This window comes from Platichthys flesus, chromosome 19, assembly GCF_949316205.1.
Source record: "Platichthys flesus chromosome 19, fPlaFle2.1, whole genome shotgun sequence".
NCBI classification, from domain to species: Eukaryota; Metazoa; Chordata; class Actinopteri; order Pleuronectiformes; family Pleuronectidae; genus Platichthys; species Platichthys flesus.
In genome coordinates, this window is record NC_084963.1 from 15,041,249 (window position 1) to 15,057,623 (window position 16,375).

The following is a 16,375-nucleotide window of genomic DNA, read 5'->3' on the forward strand; positions in this document are numbered from 1 at the left end:
ATGACGTTCAGCAACAGATGAATTTCGCGATCGTTCCTGGGCAGCTGCGGACGAGCCTCGGCACAGCTGCTGCCGCCGTGCCCGTAAAGGAGTGCTGTTCGACGGTGTGATGTTCGCCAGGGTCCCGGCGCTTCCCTCGCCTCTCGCACCGTAGCCTACCGGCGAGCTAACGGTTTACAGCCCACCTCCACCCCCCCTCTCCAGAGCCCCCTCGTGTGTTCCCGCTGTCAGTGGCGAGTTGGTCGGTGCGACGGCAGCGACTCGCTATGGAAGCGCTGTGGGTGATTCTGCTGCTGCTGGTGCCGCTGCTGATGTGGACCAGCAGCACGTTTGTTTTCTATTTCAAAAAGTGCTTCTACGTGGCCTGGATGATGGTCCTGGGGCTGGTCGCCATCCCTCTGTGCATACTGAAGAGCGGCGGCAGAGACGTAGAGAACATGAGGTGAGATTTCTTTTGGAGGGGCGGTGGGTTTTTGCCTAATGAATGCCACACGTCCAGCTGCTAGCCCCAGCGTTAGCCTGTTAGCCGGCGAGTTCACTTGCTAGCCGCGGGTTGGTGTGAAACATTCATAAATATACATTTAAGATATTCGCTATAAATAACGGCTTTCGCATCGCAGAGCTTATACACGACGGTACATCACTTCTCCCGTGAGGAAACTGTAGTTTATATGCATGTCTCGCACTGTAGAGGAAAACCAAACAAGTCAAATACTTGATGCTTTTAAATCACACACATGCTAACATTTGCCCCCCCCCCTGACTCCCCGGCTGTAGCAACGTGTTAGCTGAAAACAACACTGCTAGCATTGTTCGTTTACCCTCGTTGAAACTGGCTCAGCTCAGACTAGTCCCAACAGGGGTTCCTGACAGTGCTTCCCTTAAATAACGCCAATGAACTACCAGGAATGTCCGGTGGTGTTAGCTCAGCACATCTGCCCACTGAATTCCACCACATCCCAACACTCAGACGGGCGCTGCATGAGGTGAAACTGGAGAGCATGCTAGCTAAATCAGTTTGAACAGTGTAGCAAGGCTGTCATCTCGAAATTAAACTAGCAAACAATCAGACCAAAACCCCTCCAGTAAATCGGACCTCTATGGAGCCTAAGTTTGTTCAGTTTTGTTTTTATTCAAGGTGTCTGAATGAGCCCATGAGGCTATGTGGTGGTGTTAGGTCATATTTACATGTGTATCTCAGCCTTAAGTTACTTGTATGTGAGGGGCAGATTAATAAAAACTTCTTATTTTATACAATCCGGTCTAATGCAGCACCACTTACAACCACATCTCTCAAATGGTCGATAAGATACTGTAGATCGGTGGTTTTCGAACTTTTTCTTGCGTGCCCACTTTCAGAAGCTGCAAAAACTTCAAACCCTTTGAAACATTCTGGTTTTTCATTAACAATAACAGGGGAAGCAATTGACAAAAAAGGATACCAATTGAGTTGTATTGAGGTAAATGTCAACATGGCAGCATTTATTTGCTTATTTTTCTTCTGTAAATCACATGATGCAACTTGGTGTTTTCTCACGGTCGTCCATGCCCCCCAGTTTGAGAACATCTGCTGAAGATGGCGACTTCAGCTCTACATGAAAGACCCCTCAGCCTTACTACAGGTGGAAATAGATTATTTCATACTTGACATGTACACTGACCTCGTCAACCGATATCTGTCCTGTTAGAAATGTAGCACGCCTTGAGGGTTAGTGCCCACTTTGTTGTGGGGGTGGGGGTGGGGATTTTTGTTGTTGTGGTTAGGCCTAGATGGCAGGGAAGAAATTGCTGAACACAGATGATTGCATTCCAGTAATTACCTTGAATAGATGGATGCCAGATGGCAAGTTCCCCTGGGTTACTTGGGATAGTTATATGGTTTATCCTCAGTGCAACCTCACTTGGCATTGGATCTGCTGACAAAAGGCCTGTCAGCTACAACAGTAGCCCGCGCTGCTCTTGGAATAACTGTTTCGCAGTCCTGTTACTCATGGTCGCGGTGTCACGTTGCCCCAGTGTACCGTTCTAATGGCTCAAAGGTTAGCAGGACCTGTTGACTTTGACAAAGTAACTGAACCGGGGTGAATAGATCTTGGTTCTTCTTCAAAGTAGCCAGCTCTGGCAAAAAGAAGCATAATTAAGTACAGTTGAATCTGTCCCAGGCGTTGGCTATTAAACAGGGGCGTAAAACACTTGTATTCTGGGATGGAATAGTTGCTTCTCAGCTGACTTGGAAGACTTGAATGAGATTAAGTAACAAGCGTTTACATCTACAGTTAGTAAAAGGCAGCCAAAGAACTGGGGTGTCAGTTGTGATTGCATTTCCCTGAACACTCTTGTTGGCAAATGCGGTGACACACTATCAGTCAGTTATGTTAACAAATACTTGAGGCCCGGGCTCCAATGGTATTTATCAGTCCGGATCTCATGACAACAGATAACGGACAGACACACTCTCACTCACAATTGTTTGAGCTCAGATTCCATACTTTGTAATGACTTCTAACACGAGTGGTAGACGGTCAGTGTTGCTGTCTGTTTGACCAAGAAGTGGTGTTGTCACTCGGTCTGTTGCACTGACCTTTTAAAACCAGCACTGTAAAAACTACCCATCTTCTCCCCATTGTCCCTTGCTTTCTGAGTGAATCTATCCTCTGCAGTGTCATTCTGATCCTGGGGCCGTCCCCATGTCCTGAACAGCCCTTGGAACATTTAACACTTGATTTAGATTCACTGCTGGTGTCTTTGTCTGCTGGTGTAATGTTTCTTGCATAATAGGTCAGATTTACCTTTTTATCTGTGAGCCGCCAGGTTGCACAAGACCTTTCCTGGTATCTGATCAATCAATCTGTCATCATGCTCTGCAGGCTCCAAAGGAACTTATTTGGAGGATGATAACGGAATGAACTAGAGGAAAATCAAGTGGATTGGTCATAAAAATAATCCAACCGAGAACATTTAATTCCCCTTGAACAATTTTACAATTGCTGTAACACTGGATGAGTCATTGCGTAACCAGTGGCTTTTGCACTTGACTGAGTGAGTTATCACTGTATGTCTGTGTTGAAAGATAAGCCAAACTATATTCTGGCCTAACGGTTAAGTTATATTACCATAGGGAGACAATCAAACGTGTGTGTGTATATATATATATATGTGCAAGCTTTGATTAAAGTGAGTTGAACCTTGAAACAAGGGTTCAGACCTTGAAACTATTGTGATAATCTGTCATAGTTACTACCTGATAATAGAAAGCATTGTAAAAGTCATCATTAATTGCCATATCTAAGAAGAAATTATCTTGTAAGTTAGCAAGGTCATCATCACATATTAATTCATTTCAAATTATGTATAGTAAGGACATTATTCAAAGGGAACTGGCTATTAATATGCTTCCTCATCAAACGTAGTTTATTTCAACTTTAAGGGTTAGGGTTAGAGTGCAAGTGACGAGATTTATGCTCAATGAACCGTTTCATGCTTGGATATGATTAGATTTATATATGTTTTCCAAATTAAATTTATTGATACCCCAAGAAGTTCTTGCCACCAAATAAACAAACAGTCAGACCAGTTCAAAATCAGCTTAACTATGTTTCTGAACCACATGTTGGACTGAATCTATAAGGCCCCCTGCCCACTGCTCGAATAACGCACTTCCATCTGGCTTTTGTCCGCACTGGGAATGGATACAATCGGCAATCACTACTGGAGCAAATTACTCTGCACGAGACACACGTTTTATCTGCTCAGGCTTCAATTGGCAGAAATGGAAAAGTGCTTATTTCTTCTTCCTTTTCTGTATTTTGCCCGTCTAGATGCTGAAGCTGCTCCCTTTGCGATATGACGCGTTTTAACATCCGCCGAATCTAAAATCATTCAGTTGATGTTAAGTTTGATAGAGGGAGTGAAGTAAAAGAGAGAACGTGAAACCACCGTAACTATCACTGTTCTCCATGGTGCTTTTCAGGGCATTCATCATGTTTGACATTAAATATCTCTTCTGGCAATGGGAATATAGCCGGTTTACCCACTGATGTATACCTGCTAGTTTTGATGTAAAGCGGTATAAGGGATGATAGCCCTTAGCAGTTGTCTGTACGTCTTCAGTTATTGACTAAAAACATTATCAGCGCTGACATCAGGATGAAAATCCTATTGATATGTACTTAATGTTTTTTCCAATCTTGTAATTAGTGTGAGCGAAACCACACAGAATTACCGCAACCTCACTCATTTGGTTCCCTTCATCCGGAGCAGGATATTGGAAAAATGTGATTCTTATTAATGAGTAGCAGCATGCATTCCACATTTAAGTTAGAAATTTAAAGCATTTCTCAGGGTAACTTCTAAAGCTGCTTTCCGACACCGACTGGAACTCCGCAGAAGGTGCATGTGTGAACGCAAATTTCTGAGTGACAAGCTTTGCTCTCTCTGTGGATTTTCTACGCCAAGTCCCTAGAAATCCATGAGAATCTGATATGTGATCACAGTAGGGCTGTCCTGCTGGATTCACAGCGATCGAACCAAAGGAAAACAAATATCTCCCGCTGAAAAAGCAGTGATGTAGAAGACACCGATGTCTGTGTGTTGCCTAGAAAATCATGTGATCTCCATAGTGGTGTCAATACGTCAATTCCTGTCTCTGCCTACTGCACCCGGCTGATGCACCTCTCGCCTGAATAATGTGGAGGATGTGTTGCTATTGTGAACGCATCGGTGCAGACAACCTCCCGCTGTGTTGTGCATGTGTGAAAGGCAAACTCTTGCTAAACTCTGTAGCCAATTCCCCTGATCATGACCGAAAACTGCTTTAGATTGCAAGCTCATAAGCAAATTACCACAGGAAAGACTTAAAGGAGTTGGTGGAAGGCATTTTTTTAAAACTAGGGCTTATCAGGACAACAACAGGAGCAGGACCAGGGTTGACAGGGGTCATGACTCACTAATGAGGAAGGGACAAGGGTTATTTTTTGATTAGATGATTTTTCTCTCTAAGGAAAGGTCATTCAAGTTGCTGGTGTAGGAGTCCGTTGTGGGAGAACGGCTAGTTTGTTATACAAAGTAAGTTTGTGGTTCATATTTGCATGGGGAAATTCTTGCCATTCCAGTTTCGACAATGAGTTTTGAATGTATTATTATAATGTGTAATTATGTAATACCCTCAGTTTTATGCATTCTTAGTAAAAGTATACTTTATAAAGAAAACGTTTCAGCATCTCTACATTTCAGTTGATCTTTAATTTTTCTTACATATGTGATCTGTAGATTTTGAATGTCCCTTCACTTAGATGCAAAATCTGTATTCAGCTAATACCTGGGAACATTCAGGATTTGGGTTAGTGGCAAATTATAAACAAATTGAATGAATCAATGTTTTGCACTTAGGTTTCCTGAGCCTAATTCAAATGTTCCATAATTTAATGGGTAAATCTGACTGAAACCACAAACAGATGATCAGATAATGGACTTTAATGGAGACAAGTAGTTCATTATATTGTTGAGATGATCTGGATATAAAATGCCACAGTTGTCATCTCAGTCTTTCCAGCTCCAGAGTTTACTGTAAGCAGCTGTGCTCTGTGTGATGGAGGTGAGACAGTGTGCTCGTGGGAAAACAAGGCAGACCTTTGAAAGTGTTGCAGGGGCTGATGAGAAAATGCCATAGAGCTGAGGTGCGGGTATTTAAGGCTGCATCCACAAATGTACGTTTAAGTTTTTAAAATGCATTACAGTTGGTAAATTTAGACCTGACCTCAACATCACTGGAGACGTTTGGAAAGTCTGGGGCTGCGTTGTAGAATAGACCGCCAAAACGAGACTTCAAGATTATGACACAATCCCCTGCATTCGCCCTCTGACAGATTATTATCAGTCACAACTCCTCTACCAAAGGAGAGGACAGAACTTTATGAAGACTTACATTTCCATTTCTGTGTCCGCCCCAGGAAAGAAATAACTTGTCTTACCGTCAACATTGTTATTTATCATTCATAGTATTTTCTTTTAGTAAGCAACCGACTGCGGAGTAATCCATCTACTTTCTGTTTACACTGTCATGCATATGCCCCGTGTAAATGAAGGGTCACATCATATTCTTTTTCGGGTGTGTTATTATGGACAGGGATTATTCTGATATTGAGCTAAAATGTTTGTGTGGAGGACGAATGTTAAGATATTCAAATGAACACATTCATTAGGATATGGCTGTAATGGGACCGGATCAAGTCCCACAGTGATTGGTAGGTGAGAAACACTTTTAAGTATTGAGGTTGGAGATTACCATCTCAATGACAACTTTCCAAGTCAGGGCAGAGTTCACCTTCGATATGTCTTAACAGAGTTCAGATCTTATCTCTGCCTCTACATAGGTTCATCAAGTCCAAGAAGATGAACCCTGATGAGAGGGGTATAAACAGGAAACAATGCCACTGATAATGTTGACGTTTTCTTTTTGGAACCTTGACAAAGTAACTTGATATCCACATCATGTTACAACAGCTTTAGTCTGTGAACTCCAGAAAGTTTTGCAATACAACTGGTAAAGAGTTGAACATTGAGCAGCTAAATACTCATTTGTTTTTCTCAAGAGCTGCTGAGGACAAAGCAGAGAGTGAATATTCTGACTAACTCCCCCTGTCGACTAAGCAGCTGTTTCCCACAGCAAGGATATACGTTGGCGTTGTGGCGGTGGTAAATTTGTCGGCCTGATTGAACGTTTTTATTCACCCTAGTGGCCACAAATCAATCAAATCAACTGTTAAGTCTTTATTTTATTTTAAGTCCCAATCTGGGCTAAATATTGTGATCATGATCCTCAACCCTGTTTTACACTCGTATATAATGTGAAGCATAACTTTGCTCTATTTGTTTCCTTTCAGTGTCTGTATAAAACAGGCAGATGTTAAAACAGTGTTTTTCCAAGTTATTGGAGCGTTCTACTTACTACAGGCAATTATCTAACTAACCAACCATGAACCAAACAAAGCTGATGTTTGTAGTATTGCAAGTTGTTAAGCTACCAGATGTTTTTTTAAATTGAGACAATAATGACTGGCACAAGGTCAAATTAAATGTTTTAATTATTAAAAGCCTCTTAAACTCTTTACCTTTCCAGTGAGGGTTACGGTTAGTAACACATAGCCCACGGCACTCACATGACTGTGAACAGTAACCTATACAAATTCAGGGCGGTAATTAACCTTTCCCTCCCTACAGGATTATCCGCGTCCTGGTTCGTCACGTGAAGTATTTCCTGGGTTTGCGGTTTGAAGTGAGCGGTTGGGAGCATCTGCAGACTGAGGGACCCTATGTCATCATCTCCAACCATCAGAGTTCCCTGGATGTATTGGGTGGGTCCCGTACTACACACATATTAAACAAATGGAATGAAACTAACTTTTAGGCTACAGTGTACACTTTAATTTGAGCATACAAACATCCAGTCTTGTATGAGAGAAATATCATGGCATATTCTGAAACTGTAAAAAAGGCTTTGAAAGCTTAAAATCTTATAAAGGTGAATGAAGCCTTGCATCGTGTTTTATTGGCCTGACAAATATTGCGTTGTACTTGAGTTTTCCTTCTTCAAAACCACAGCTCTCTTTTTAAAAATATATTACAAATTCAAATGTGTCACAGTTTTCCAAGTTTTTTGGTTTGATTTCCAGGTTCGAAACCTTATAAATGGTGAACGGAAAACTGGTGCACATACATTAGAGAAGTCGTGAACCGTTTTGAAAGATCTGCCTACACATAAACATGTTCCAAGGCACACATAGGGCGAGTGTCCTCTCCATGGCCAATAAAACGTACAAGCTGCTACTGTTCAGTGAAACTAACAAGGATGGTTTACACTCAGCAGCTCCCTGCTTCATGGAAACCTGGTGAAGTGAATATTTCACAGTAGCATTAAGAGGCGCTGTATAAATGTGTGCATGAATAGATGTAAACAACTTGTACTGTAAGGTAGTCAATAACACTTAAAAGTGCTACATGAATACAGTGCATTTAACATTTACAGTTTTCGTGTCAAGGAAAGCAAGTGGAGGGAGAATATGCTTCTACATGAATGACTGTATGTTTTCGATGTCATACAGTGGAAGGATTTAGTTATTTTTACCTTATTTTCAATTTGGTCGGTGCTGACATTCTGTTATAGCTTGTCTGAGCATGAGGCAGAGAATGGCTGCACTCCCATGTCAGACAAGTGACAGTGGCCACCACTGAATGACCAACGAGAAAAAGCCGCAGCTCCATTCCATTCAAATGGAGAGACATTTTGACATCATACTCATAACCGTCTACCTGCCAATCAAAGTCAAGTGTAGGTAGATGCAGCCGGGAAGTGATGACGTAGTTATGTAAAATCAAATTACAATGAGAATCCTGAACTTACTTCAAACGTAAACAGTGCATCAGAGACATGAACCTTGTCTCTGACTTTCAAAGCCAAAAACCCCGTTAATACTTTTCCTCACTCAGTGGCGGCAGGTCAGGACAGAACCTTTACCATTTCCTTTAACTAAAGACCAATCAGGTTAATCACATCCAAACGTTAAACTTTTCTGAAAAATGGAGAATAACATGCAGCAGAGTAACACGCATCCACAGAAAGGATTTTAGGCACAGAACACATTGATCAATATGTACATCGCTTAAATAATGAATGCATCTCTGGCCAGTTCTGCATTTGACTCCTGGTTCATCCTGTGTTCATCTTTGATTATGCATGTGTGGGCATGTCTTTCAGTATTGGGTCATTCCTCTCACTGATGAAGCTCATTGTTGAGGACAGTAAATTAGCCGAGGTATGTAATCTCTTGCACACGAGAGAGTCTGTGTTCAGAGCTGGTGAGTGACGAGGCTCCAGGCCAGGGTGCTGACAGCAGGGGGAGAGAGAGGCTTCTAATTAGTGCTGAAGAAACTCCGTGGGAGTCTGATTCGGCGTCCAAGTTACCATGCCAACAGCCACGCCCAGACATTAATAGCTGCACATCGTAGAGCTGATGTGATGAGACTGTTCGGAACTAAAATCCTCACATCACCTTTAAAGTTAAGTCTAGCTTATATGCACTTTTTCTGATAGGATTTATACTTTAAGATAACTTAGTATAAATGCAGTGAATGCAGCTTACATAAATATATCGTCCATTTGTGAAGGTCATTTTTTTTTAGGGTGGTGATTTAGGTGTTCTGCATAATTTATATAATGGGGATAAATTATAAAGATTAAAAAAAAAAGAGAAGCCATAAAGTCATGATGATCGAGACTGGTCCTTTTACTTTTTAAAAACAAATAACCTCCATATACCTAAGGGAGGAGAACTTATTCAGGTCACCGGTTTGTTCAGGAGCTTTAATTTGTTCACAACTTCTTCAGGATGGATTTCAGGACGTCAGTCCGTTTGAAGAACTGCTGGAACCAAGATTATGCACACTTGGTTCATTCATTTTGTATAAGTAAGACTAGATGGCGATGGTGTAGGGGTTACTCATGATTGGCCAACATTGTGCATGAAAATGTTTCCCAAACATCATTTCAGATTTGTTTTGTAACAGCTTGTTTGCTTTTGAAATTCCATCCAAAGCTAGAATGAAATTATTATTCTACCTGGTTAGAAGATAACCAGCTGTAGTATGTAGAAGATCACATTTCTCTAATCCACTTTATATCTTTACAGTTTTGTCGAACTATTATTAACAGTTTGCCTGCACATACCTTAATAACATATTTGTAAATTAAAAGTTTTGATTTTACTCCACATAGCAGAGAGGTGCATACAATTCATTGTAATAATTCGATTATAAATTATCTTTATCTCTTTTCGTCTTGCTATTTTAATGCAGAATGTATTTAATTCATGGAAACAACCATATATATTTTGTTAGTCATTTTATGTCGAATAACATGTATAAAATCACATTTACCTTATCTCTGACACAGTTTACAAATAAAGTGTTGCCTATATACACTAGCACTGTTTGTATACACACTTATGGTTTTAAAAGTTAAGATGACTGACTGACTTATGACTTGTTATCCTCTGTTCCTCAGGCCTGATGGAGATTTTACCAGACCGCTGCACCATGATCGCCAAGAAGGAGTTGATCTACGCCGGCACAGTGGGCCTCATCTGCTGGCTGGGCGGCATCGTCTTCATCAACCGCAAGAAGACGAGCGATGCCAAGAGTGTCATGGCTGAGGCTGCCAAAACCATGTTGGACGACCAGGTAACCTGCCTGTTGTCAAAACCAGATACAATAATGTAATAATGCATGAAGCTCCATCTAAATCAGAATGGTTCCCAGTTTGAATTATGAATATTCGTTCTATAATATAATAGCATAGAATTCATGTTCATTTGATCGCTTTTTTTTGTTTGTTTTTTAGGCCAGTTCAGTGATCTTCATATATAAGAACAGACATGTGCATCATTTATTTTCAAGATTTAGAACAACTCCTAGTTAGTACTGTGTTCAATTGAGGGAAGCACCACTTTAAATTCAGACTCAAAGCTTATTTGAAAAGCCAGAATACTTGACATTTATCTTGAAGAGTAAATTTGATATTGTTTGAGTATTTACTTGTTTGTATTTTTAATATGTTTTGTTTTACGTTGCTAAGGTTTTTTTGAATTGGTTAACCATGATTTTAGATACAAATTCTACACTTTCAGGGGTGATATCTTATCTGTTTGGGGTTATTAATATTATTTAATATTAAATAAGATAAATAAAGGTATGATATAAAATGACTAAATCTTGTTGCCCTCACAGATTCGTCTGTGGGTGTTCCCGGAAGGAACGCGAAATCAGAAAGGCGACCTGCTGCCATTTAAAAAAGGCGCTTTCCACCTGGCAGTGCAGGCACAAGTAAGTACTTTTCCTCTTTATCACTCTAATTTTTGGGTTTCCTTACCCTGAGTAGGGTGATTTTAAACTGTCCTACATGCCAAGATACATGTGAATGAAGATGTCATCCTCTTCATACTTGACTACAGTGGCAGAACAGCCCTGGTGGCACTGTGGCTTGTTTTAGTCTTCTGGAAACTTCTGTCTCCTGACAGAGTGAGAGGTCATGTTGTCAGCATTGTGCTGCTTCTAGACACATGGGGGAGCTAGCAAACTTAAGCACAAGCAAGGCAACAGTGGGATTTCACCAGGTTTAATACAAAAACGATGGTAGTCAAAGATGACTGCATTCCACTGACTACACTCTTATTAGGAATGGGATGGAATCAACAACGGAATGAGTTGAAATGGTCAGAATAGTTTTATTTAGACCATTTTCAAAAATAATCAGCGCTTTGTTTCTGTCAGTTGTGTTTCTGTTCTCTCTGAAATGGTTGTTCATTCTAAACAATGTAACTTACTCCCTAGCTCCCAACAAGCAGATTATTAGTGGTAGACTGGTAATTGACAGCTCAGGGGAAGGTTTCAGTTCTTCAGCTGATGTTTCATACTGAGCACTCAGGGTCAGACAAGTGGGACGAAATGAAAAAAACAACTGTTGATTCTGATCTGGCTACAAACTGCAACTTGTTTAACCTCCAGCAGACGTGTGATGGTGTGTTTGTGTTTCAAGTTGTGAGGCCATTATTTTGTGACTTGCTGATTACATTATTATTACATGTCATTTAGCTGACGCTTTTATTCAAAGCGACTTACATTTTTTTAGAACACTCAGCATTTATGAGGGGCCATTTAGGGGTTCAGTATCTTACCAAGGACACTTAGGCATGCAGATGGGATAGAGTGGGATTCGAACCGGCAACCTTCTTGTTGCAGAGCACCCTCTCTATCCCCTGGGCCACGCTCTCCCCTGATAAATATCACTTGTGGGTTGCTCCTAATGAACATCTGTCTCTAGTGATCCGATCACAAATTCAGGTGTTAACGCACGCACAACACATTGAGTTAACATTTTAGAACCGATTACTCCACGTTCAGAGCATCCAGGGCCATATTGAAGCTCTGCCTGCTGACGTCTTAGGACCCACTGCAGTTTCACAATGAGACTAACATATTTTAAATTCACATTTCTCAGTAGCCGTTTGCACTCTTTTCATTTTGGATTTCATTTTTGTTTGCCTATTGTCAAGGCCACACTGGCCTCATGAAGTAAGTGTATATGTTTTTCCTGAACATAATATCTTAAGATCAGCTTGAGGGAATGTCTTCAAATTTGGTACAAACATTCACTTGGACTCAAAGATCAACTGATTGGACTTTGGTGCCTGGAGGTCAAAGGTCAAGGTCCCAGTGACCTTACGTCCCTTTTGAATCTGACTTATTAGGACTGCACGTAGGGAATTTCATTCCATCTGGTACCTTTCACTTGATCTTGGTACTTGATTTGGAAGTGTTTCATGTGTTGGTGTTAGGTGGCAGAATAACTTCATTTGAGATCTGCAGTAAACGGTCTGTGTTTCAGGCAGACTTCACTTCTATGTGAATGTTGATGGTTGCGATCTTAGCATTCTCCTCTGCTGAGTTACTGTGCAGCCTTTTCCATTTGTACCCAGCCGGCCTGATTGAGTGGAAGCAGGACAGCCCCCAGGGGGAGCCACATTTGGCTCAGCCTGTCCCGTGGAAGGGCCACTTGTGCCTCGGGAGAGCAACTCGGCCTCTATTAGCAGTGTTGAAGGAGATGAAGATTCCTAGTGTCGTGCTGAGTGTATGGGTGTGTGTGAGAATGTTATGTTGGTTCAGTGAAGCATTTCATCTTGTTTGTTTCTCATATTTTGAGTAACTAAGGATAAACCAACAATCAAATCCACTTGTGTGAATAATAAGATGTGATAATAAATACAGTACATAAATTGGGATTAGAGATGATAGTATACATTTGGGTGTTAGAGGTGATCGTACATATTTTAATAGTTTGTAAGTCTTCTTTTCCTTTTGTCTTCCAGGCGCCCATCATACCCATCGTTTTCTCCTCCTACAACAGCTTCTACCTACGGAAAGAAAAGCAGTTCAAATCAGGTAAACTTTTTTTATTTGCCAGTCTGATGTGCCCCATCCCCCATAGTGTCTGACTTGCATGCAAACAAACAGTCGCTTGATGTTCTGCGAGACGTCTGACAGGAAAGTTGTGTGCCTCCACAGGGACCATCAGATTGCAGATCCTTCCAAAGATCGACACAAAAGGGATGACAACTGATGACGTGGCGTCCCTCTCCGACAAATCCTTCAACGCGATGCGCTCGGTCTTCCTCGACACCTGCAACTCTGTTCCCCAGAGCAACGGGCCCTCGAGGCGCTGAACACTTACCGTACTCCTGCCTCTCCTCCTACCGTGTCCCTGTCTGAGACCCATTCCTTCCCCCCCTACAGACCTCCCTGCTCTCCGCCACCCCCAGGTGGACCCATTACCTGGCCAGGAAACAACAAGACACAGGTCCCTTGTCATGTCTTGTCTCGTAGATGCCTGGTCCAGTCCGCATCTGGCCTGGCCATACAGCACAGTCAGTCCCGACCCTCACTGTGTCTGCAGCAGCACGCCGTGAGCGGAGTGACGGACGGACGAGCCGAACAGTATGGATGTGTGTCGTTCTTCATGCATGCCTTTTGGATGGCTCTCTCCACCCTCTACCTGGCTTTATTCTCTTGCTTCGGACGCCAGTTCTTGTTTGATCACCATTTAATTTTCTTTGTCTTTTTTTATTTTTCTCCTTCTTTTGGCTTTCTGTCGAGCAGATGAACTTTGCATTCTCTCTATTTCTGTTCATAAACGTCAGTGGCTATTTATGTTTTTCGCTCATGCTGCATTTGTTTTAGTTACCTTTGAATGCTCACAGACACATTCAACAGACACATTCAACATACCCTATCTCCTTCCTTCCGTTTACTTTTAGTGTCTTCTCCCCCTTTCTGCATTCCAGCTTCTTGCCTAAAGATTAAAGGAAGCGGGGTCTCTCCGTGCGTTGGATTGCGTTGAGGTGAGAGGGCGACAACGGTTGACCATGGACTCCTTTTAGTTCTGTCGCTATAAATTAAACTCTGCATCCATGTTGGCTCTTCAACCTTTGAGACCAATAGGACCATGACATACCTAATGATGTCAGCAGGCGAGGAATTCAAGGTTACGAGATCCAGTGCATAAACAATAGCACCCATCTGCACTGGATTAATGGACTGATCCGTTTTCAGTGTTGTGCTTGGTTGATGTACCATTGTGCTTTCTTTCAGTATGTCTCCAAAAGATTAGAAATGACGTGCGTGCAGCACCGAGCTCCAAAGTGTCTTCTGGCTGAATTTGTTTTGTTTTTCTATTTATTTTCATGTCGGCTAATCATTTAAATTTTTTTGCTGGTTGTTGTTTTTCTTTCAAAGAAGTGATCACATGCTTTTTGCTCCTCGCAGGGAACTCACAAGTGAACCTATTTAAGAAGTGTCAAAAAAAGGTGCAATGTCCAGCGGTTTCAACATTACTGTTCCAAAGTGCAAGCCACCTGCTGTGCCATGACAAAGTGGTTTCTGGGAGGTTTCCGATGTAAAGACCCTTCTACTGACTGACCTTCTGAATCAGTCGTGTGTTGACTGATGACCCTTTACCAAGAATATATTTACCTTTTTACCAATGATATGATGTGGTTCTTGCTGTAAGAAAAGAGTATATGGAGTTATTTAGATCTCAAGAATCCTGAACTTGAAAATTCACTAATTACTAACGCCCCGACATCTCAGAAGAGTCTAATTACATCAAATGTATTTTGTGAAATGGAAATGTGAAATGTTTTTTACTAATTAATATGAGAGTTGTTTTGGTTGTGATCTTCTGATTTAGTAATTACCTAACCTTATAGAAAATATCAGATTATTAAAAAAAACTAAAAAAAGTTGTTGACATTTTGGCCTTAAGTTTGATTGGTGGTTGTTGTTGCACTTTGGATTGTTCTGCTTGTTTGCTTTTAATCGTTTTCAAAAAAATTGTTTTCTTAATTTGTATTAATGTTGTCTATCTCATAGAAGTGACATTACTTTTTTTTCATCCAGGTCTTAAATTTCAGATTTCTCACTGCCTTTACGATGTTTGTAAAATCCCTTATTTTGCCCATCAAACGCCCTCTGAGAATGTATTTCGGCATTCAGGATATTTATGTACGTATTATTATTTTTTTAAAGTGGGGCACTGTCTTCGGTACAGTTGGGGTTAAATCGGGGAAATTAAATCTGGACTGACGCGATGATTTACACACAGGTCATCTTGTGAATGGATTTAATCAATACTCTGGTTTTAAGCCTGTGCTGTTCATCACTAGTTTTACTGATACCTTCTGAGCTCCCATTCGGACCAAGCTTTGTTTATGTTCAAGGCTGATATGAAATATACACCCAACAATGATAATTGTTATAAGAATTTTTTTCTTCCCCTTTTTAGTTTGAAAATATTTATTGACTTTTTCTTATCTGTAATAACAGAATTGACCTTTGCAACAAGTGGTTTGAATGTCTAAAAAGTACCAAATTGGTTTCTTCCAAAAAATAGGAATTGTACCATATACATTTTGCTTATGGGGTGTTTTATCCATTAATTTCGTTGTTCTTTTATAATTCAAACGTGTGATTTGTGAGCTTTGTGTCATGGGCTTGAACCAAACCGGCTCTGCAATAACCCTGCAATTTGTATTTCATTTTTTCCCCCTGTTGTCAAGCTAATATGTAAGATATTGGTAGGGAAAAAGATTCAAAGTATTATGAACCTTAATAAAGCATTTTTCATGCTGAGTCTAGGTTGAAAAACAAAAAGATGACTTTTTTTTTTATCTCTGATTTTCACCAAAGCTATTAAAGTGTAATTGGCGGTAGCTTTAGATGGATTTGAGAAACTGAGCTGACATGCTGCAGCGCGGTGAGTGTGTGTATGTGTTTGTGTGGTCCCTTACTGTATATGTGTGTAAATACACACACGGTATAGACACTCATATTATTGGGTTAACATTGATGATGTTGTGTTCTTGATTTTCAGCTCTTCTGGTTAGACGTGAATGCCTTGCAAAAGAATAAATAAAGATTTTCTTTTTTTCCTAAGTTGTTTTGCTCTCTGCTCTGGTTTATATTCAAATCAGTGACAGATACAATCTAGCTAAGCACAATGTCAATTTGTTACCTGAGCATTTAGATTTTTTGCTACTTTATAGTTCTAAAGACTGTGGCTCGGGTTAGGGCAGGTTGTCCTCTGAACAGAAGGTCGCTGGTACAAACTCAATCTTCCCTAGTCTGCATGCCGAAGTGTCCTTGGGCAAATACCAACCCCCAAATTTCCCTTAATAGGAAAAGAAAGGGCTGCCCATGGATGCACTGTGTGAAAGGTTGAAAAAATCGATACAAAAACATTTTGCATCCTTCAAACTTTACAAATGTCTGC

General features: G+C 40.9%; 1 protein-coding gene across 1 annotated transcript; it reads left to right on the forward strand.

The window, feature by feature from the left end:
• Positions 1–13,755, forward strand: agpat2 (1-acylglycerol-3-phosphate O-acyltransferase 2 (lysophosphatidic acid acyltransferase, beta)). The gene is made up of 6 exons (XM_062412164.1): positions 1–442; positions 7,219–7,352; positions 10,058–10,233; positions 10,780–10,875; positions 12,918–12,990; positions 13,114–13,755. The coding sequence occupies exons 1-6, from the start codon at positions 267–269 to the stop codon at positions 13,269–13,271; spliced, it is 813 nt and encodes a 270-aa protein (XP_062268148.1). The 5' UTR covers positions 1–266; the 3' UTR covers positions 13,272–13,755.
• Positions 13,756–16,375: the final 2,620 nt, after the last annotated feature.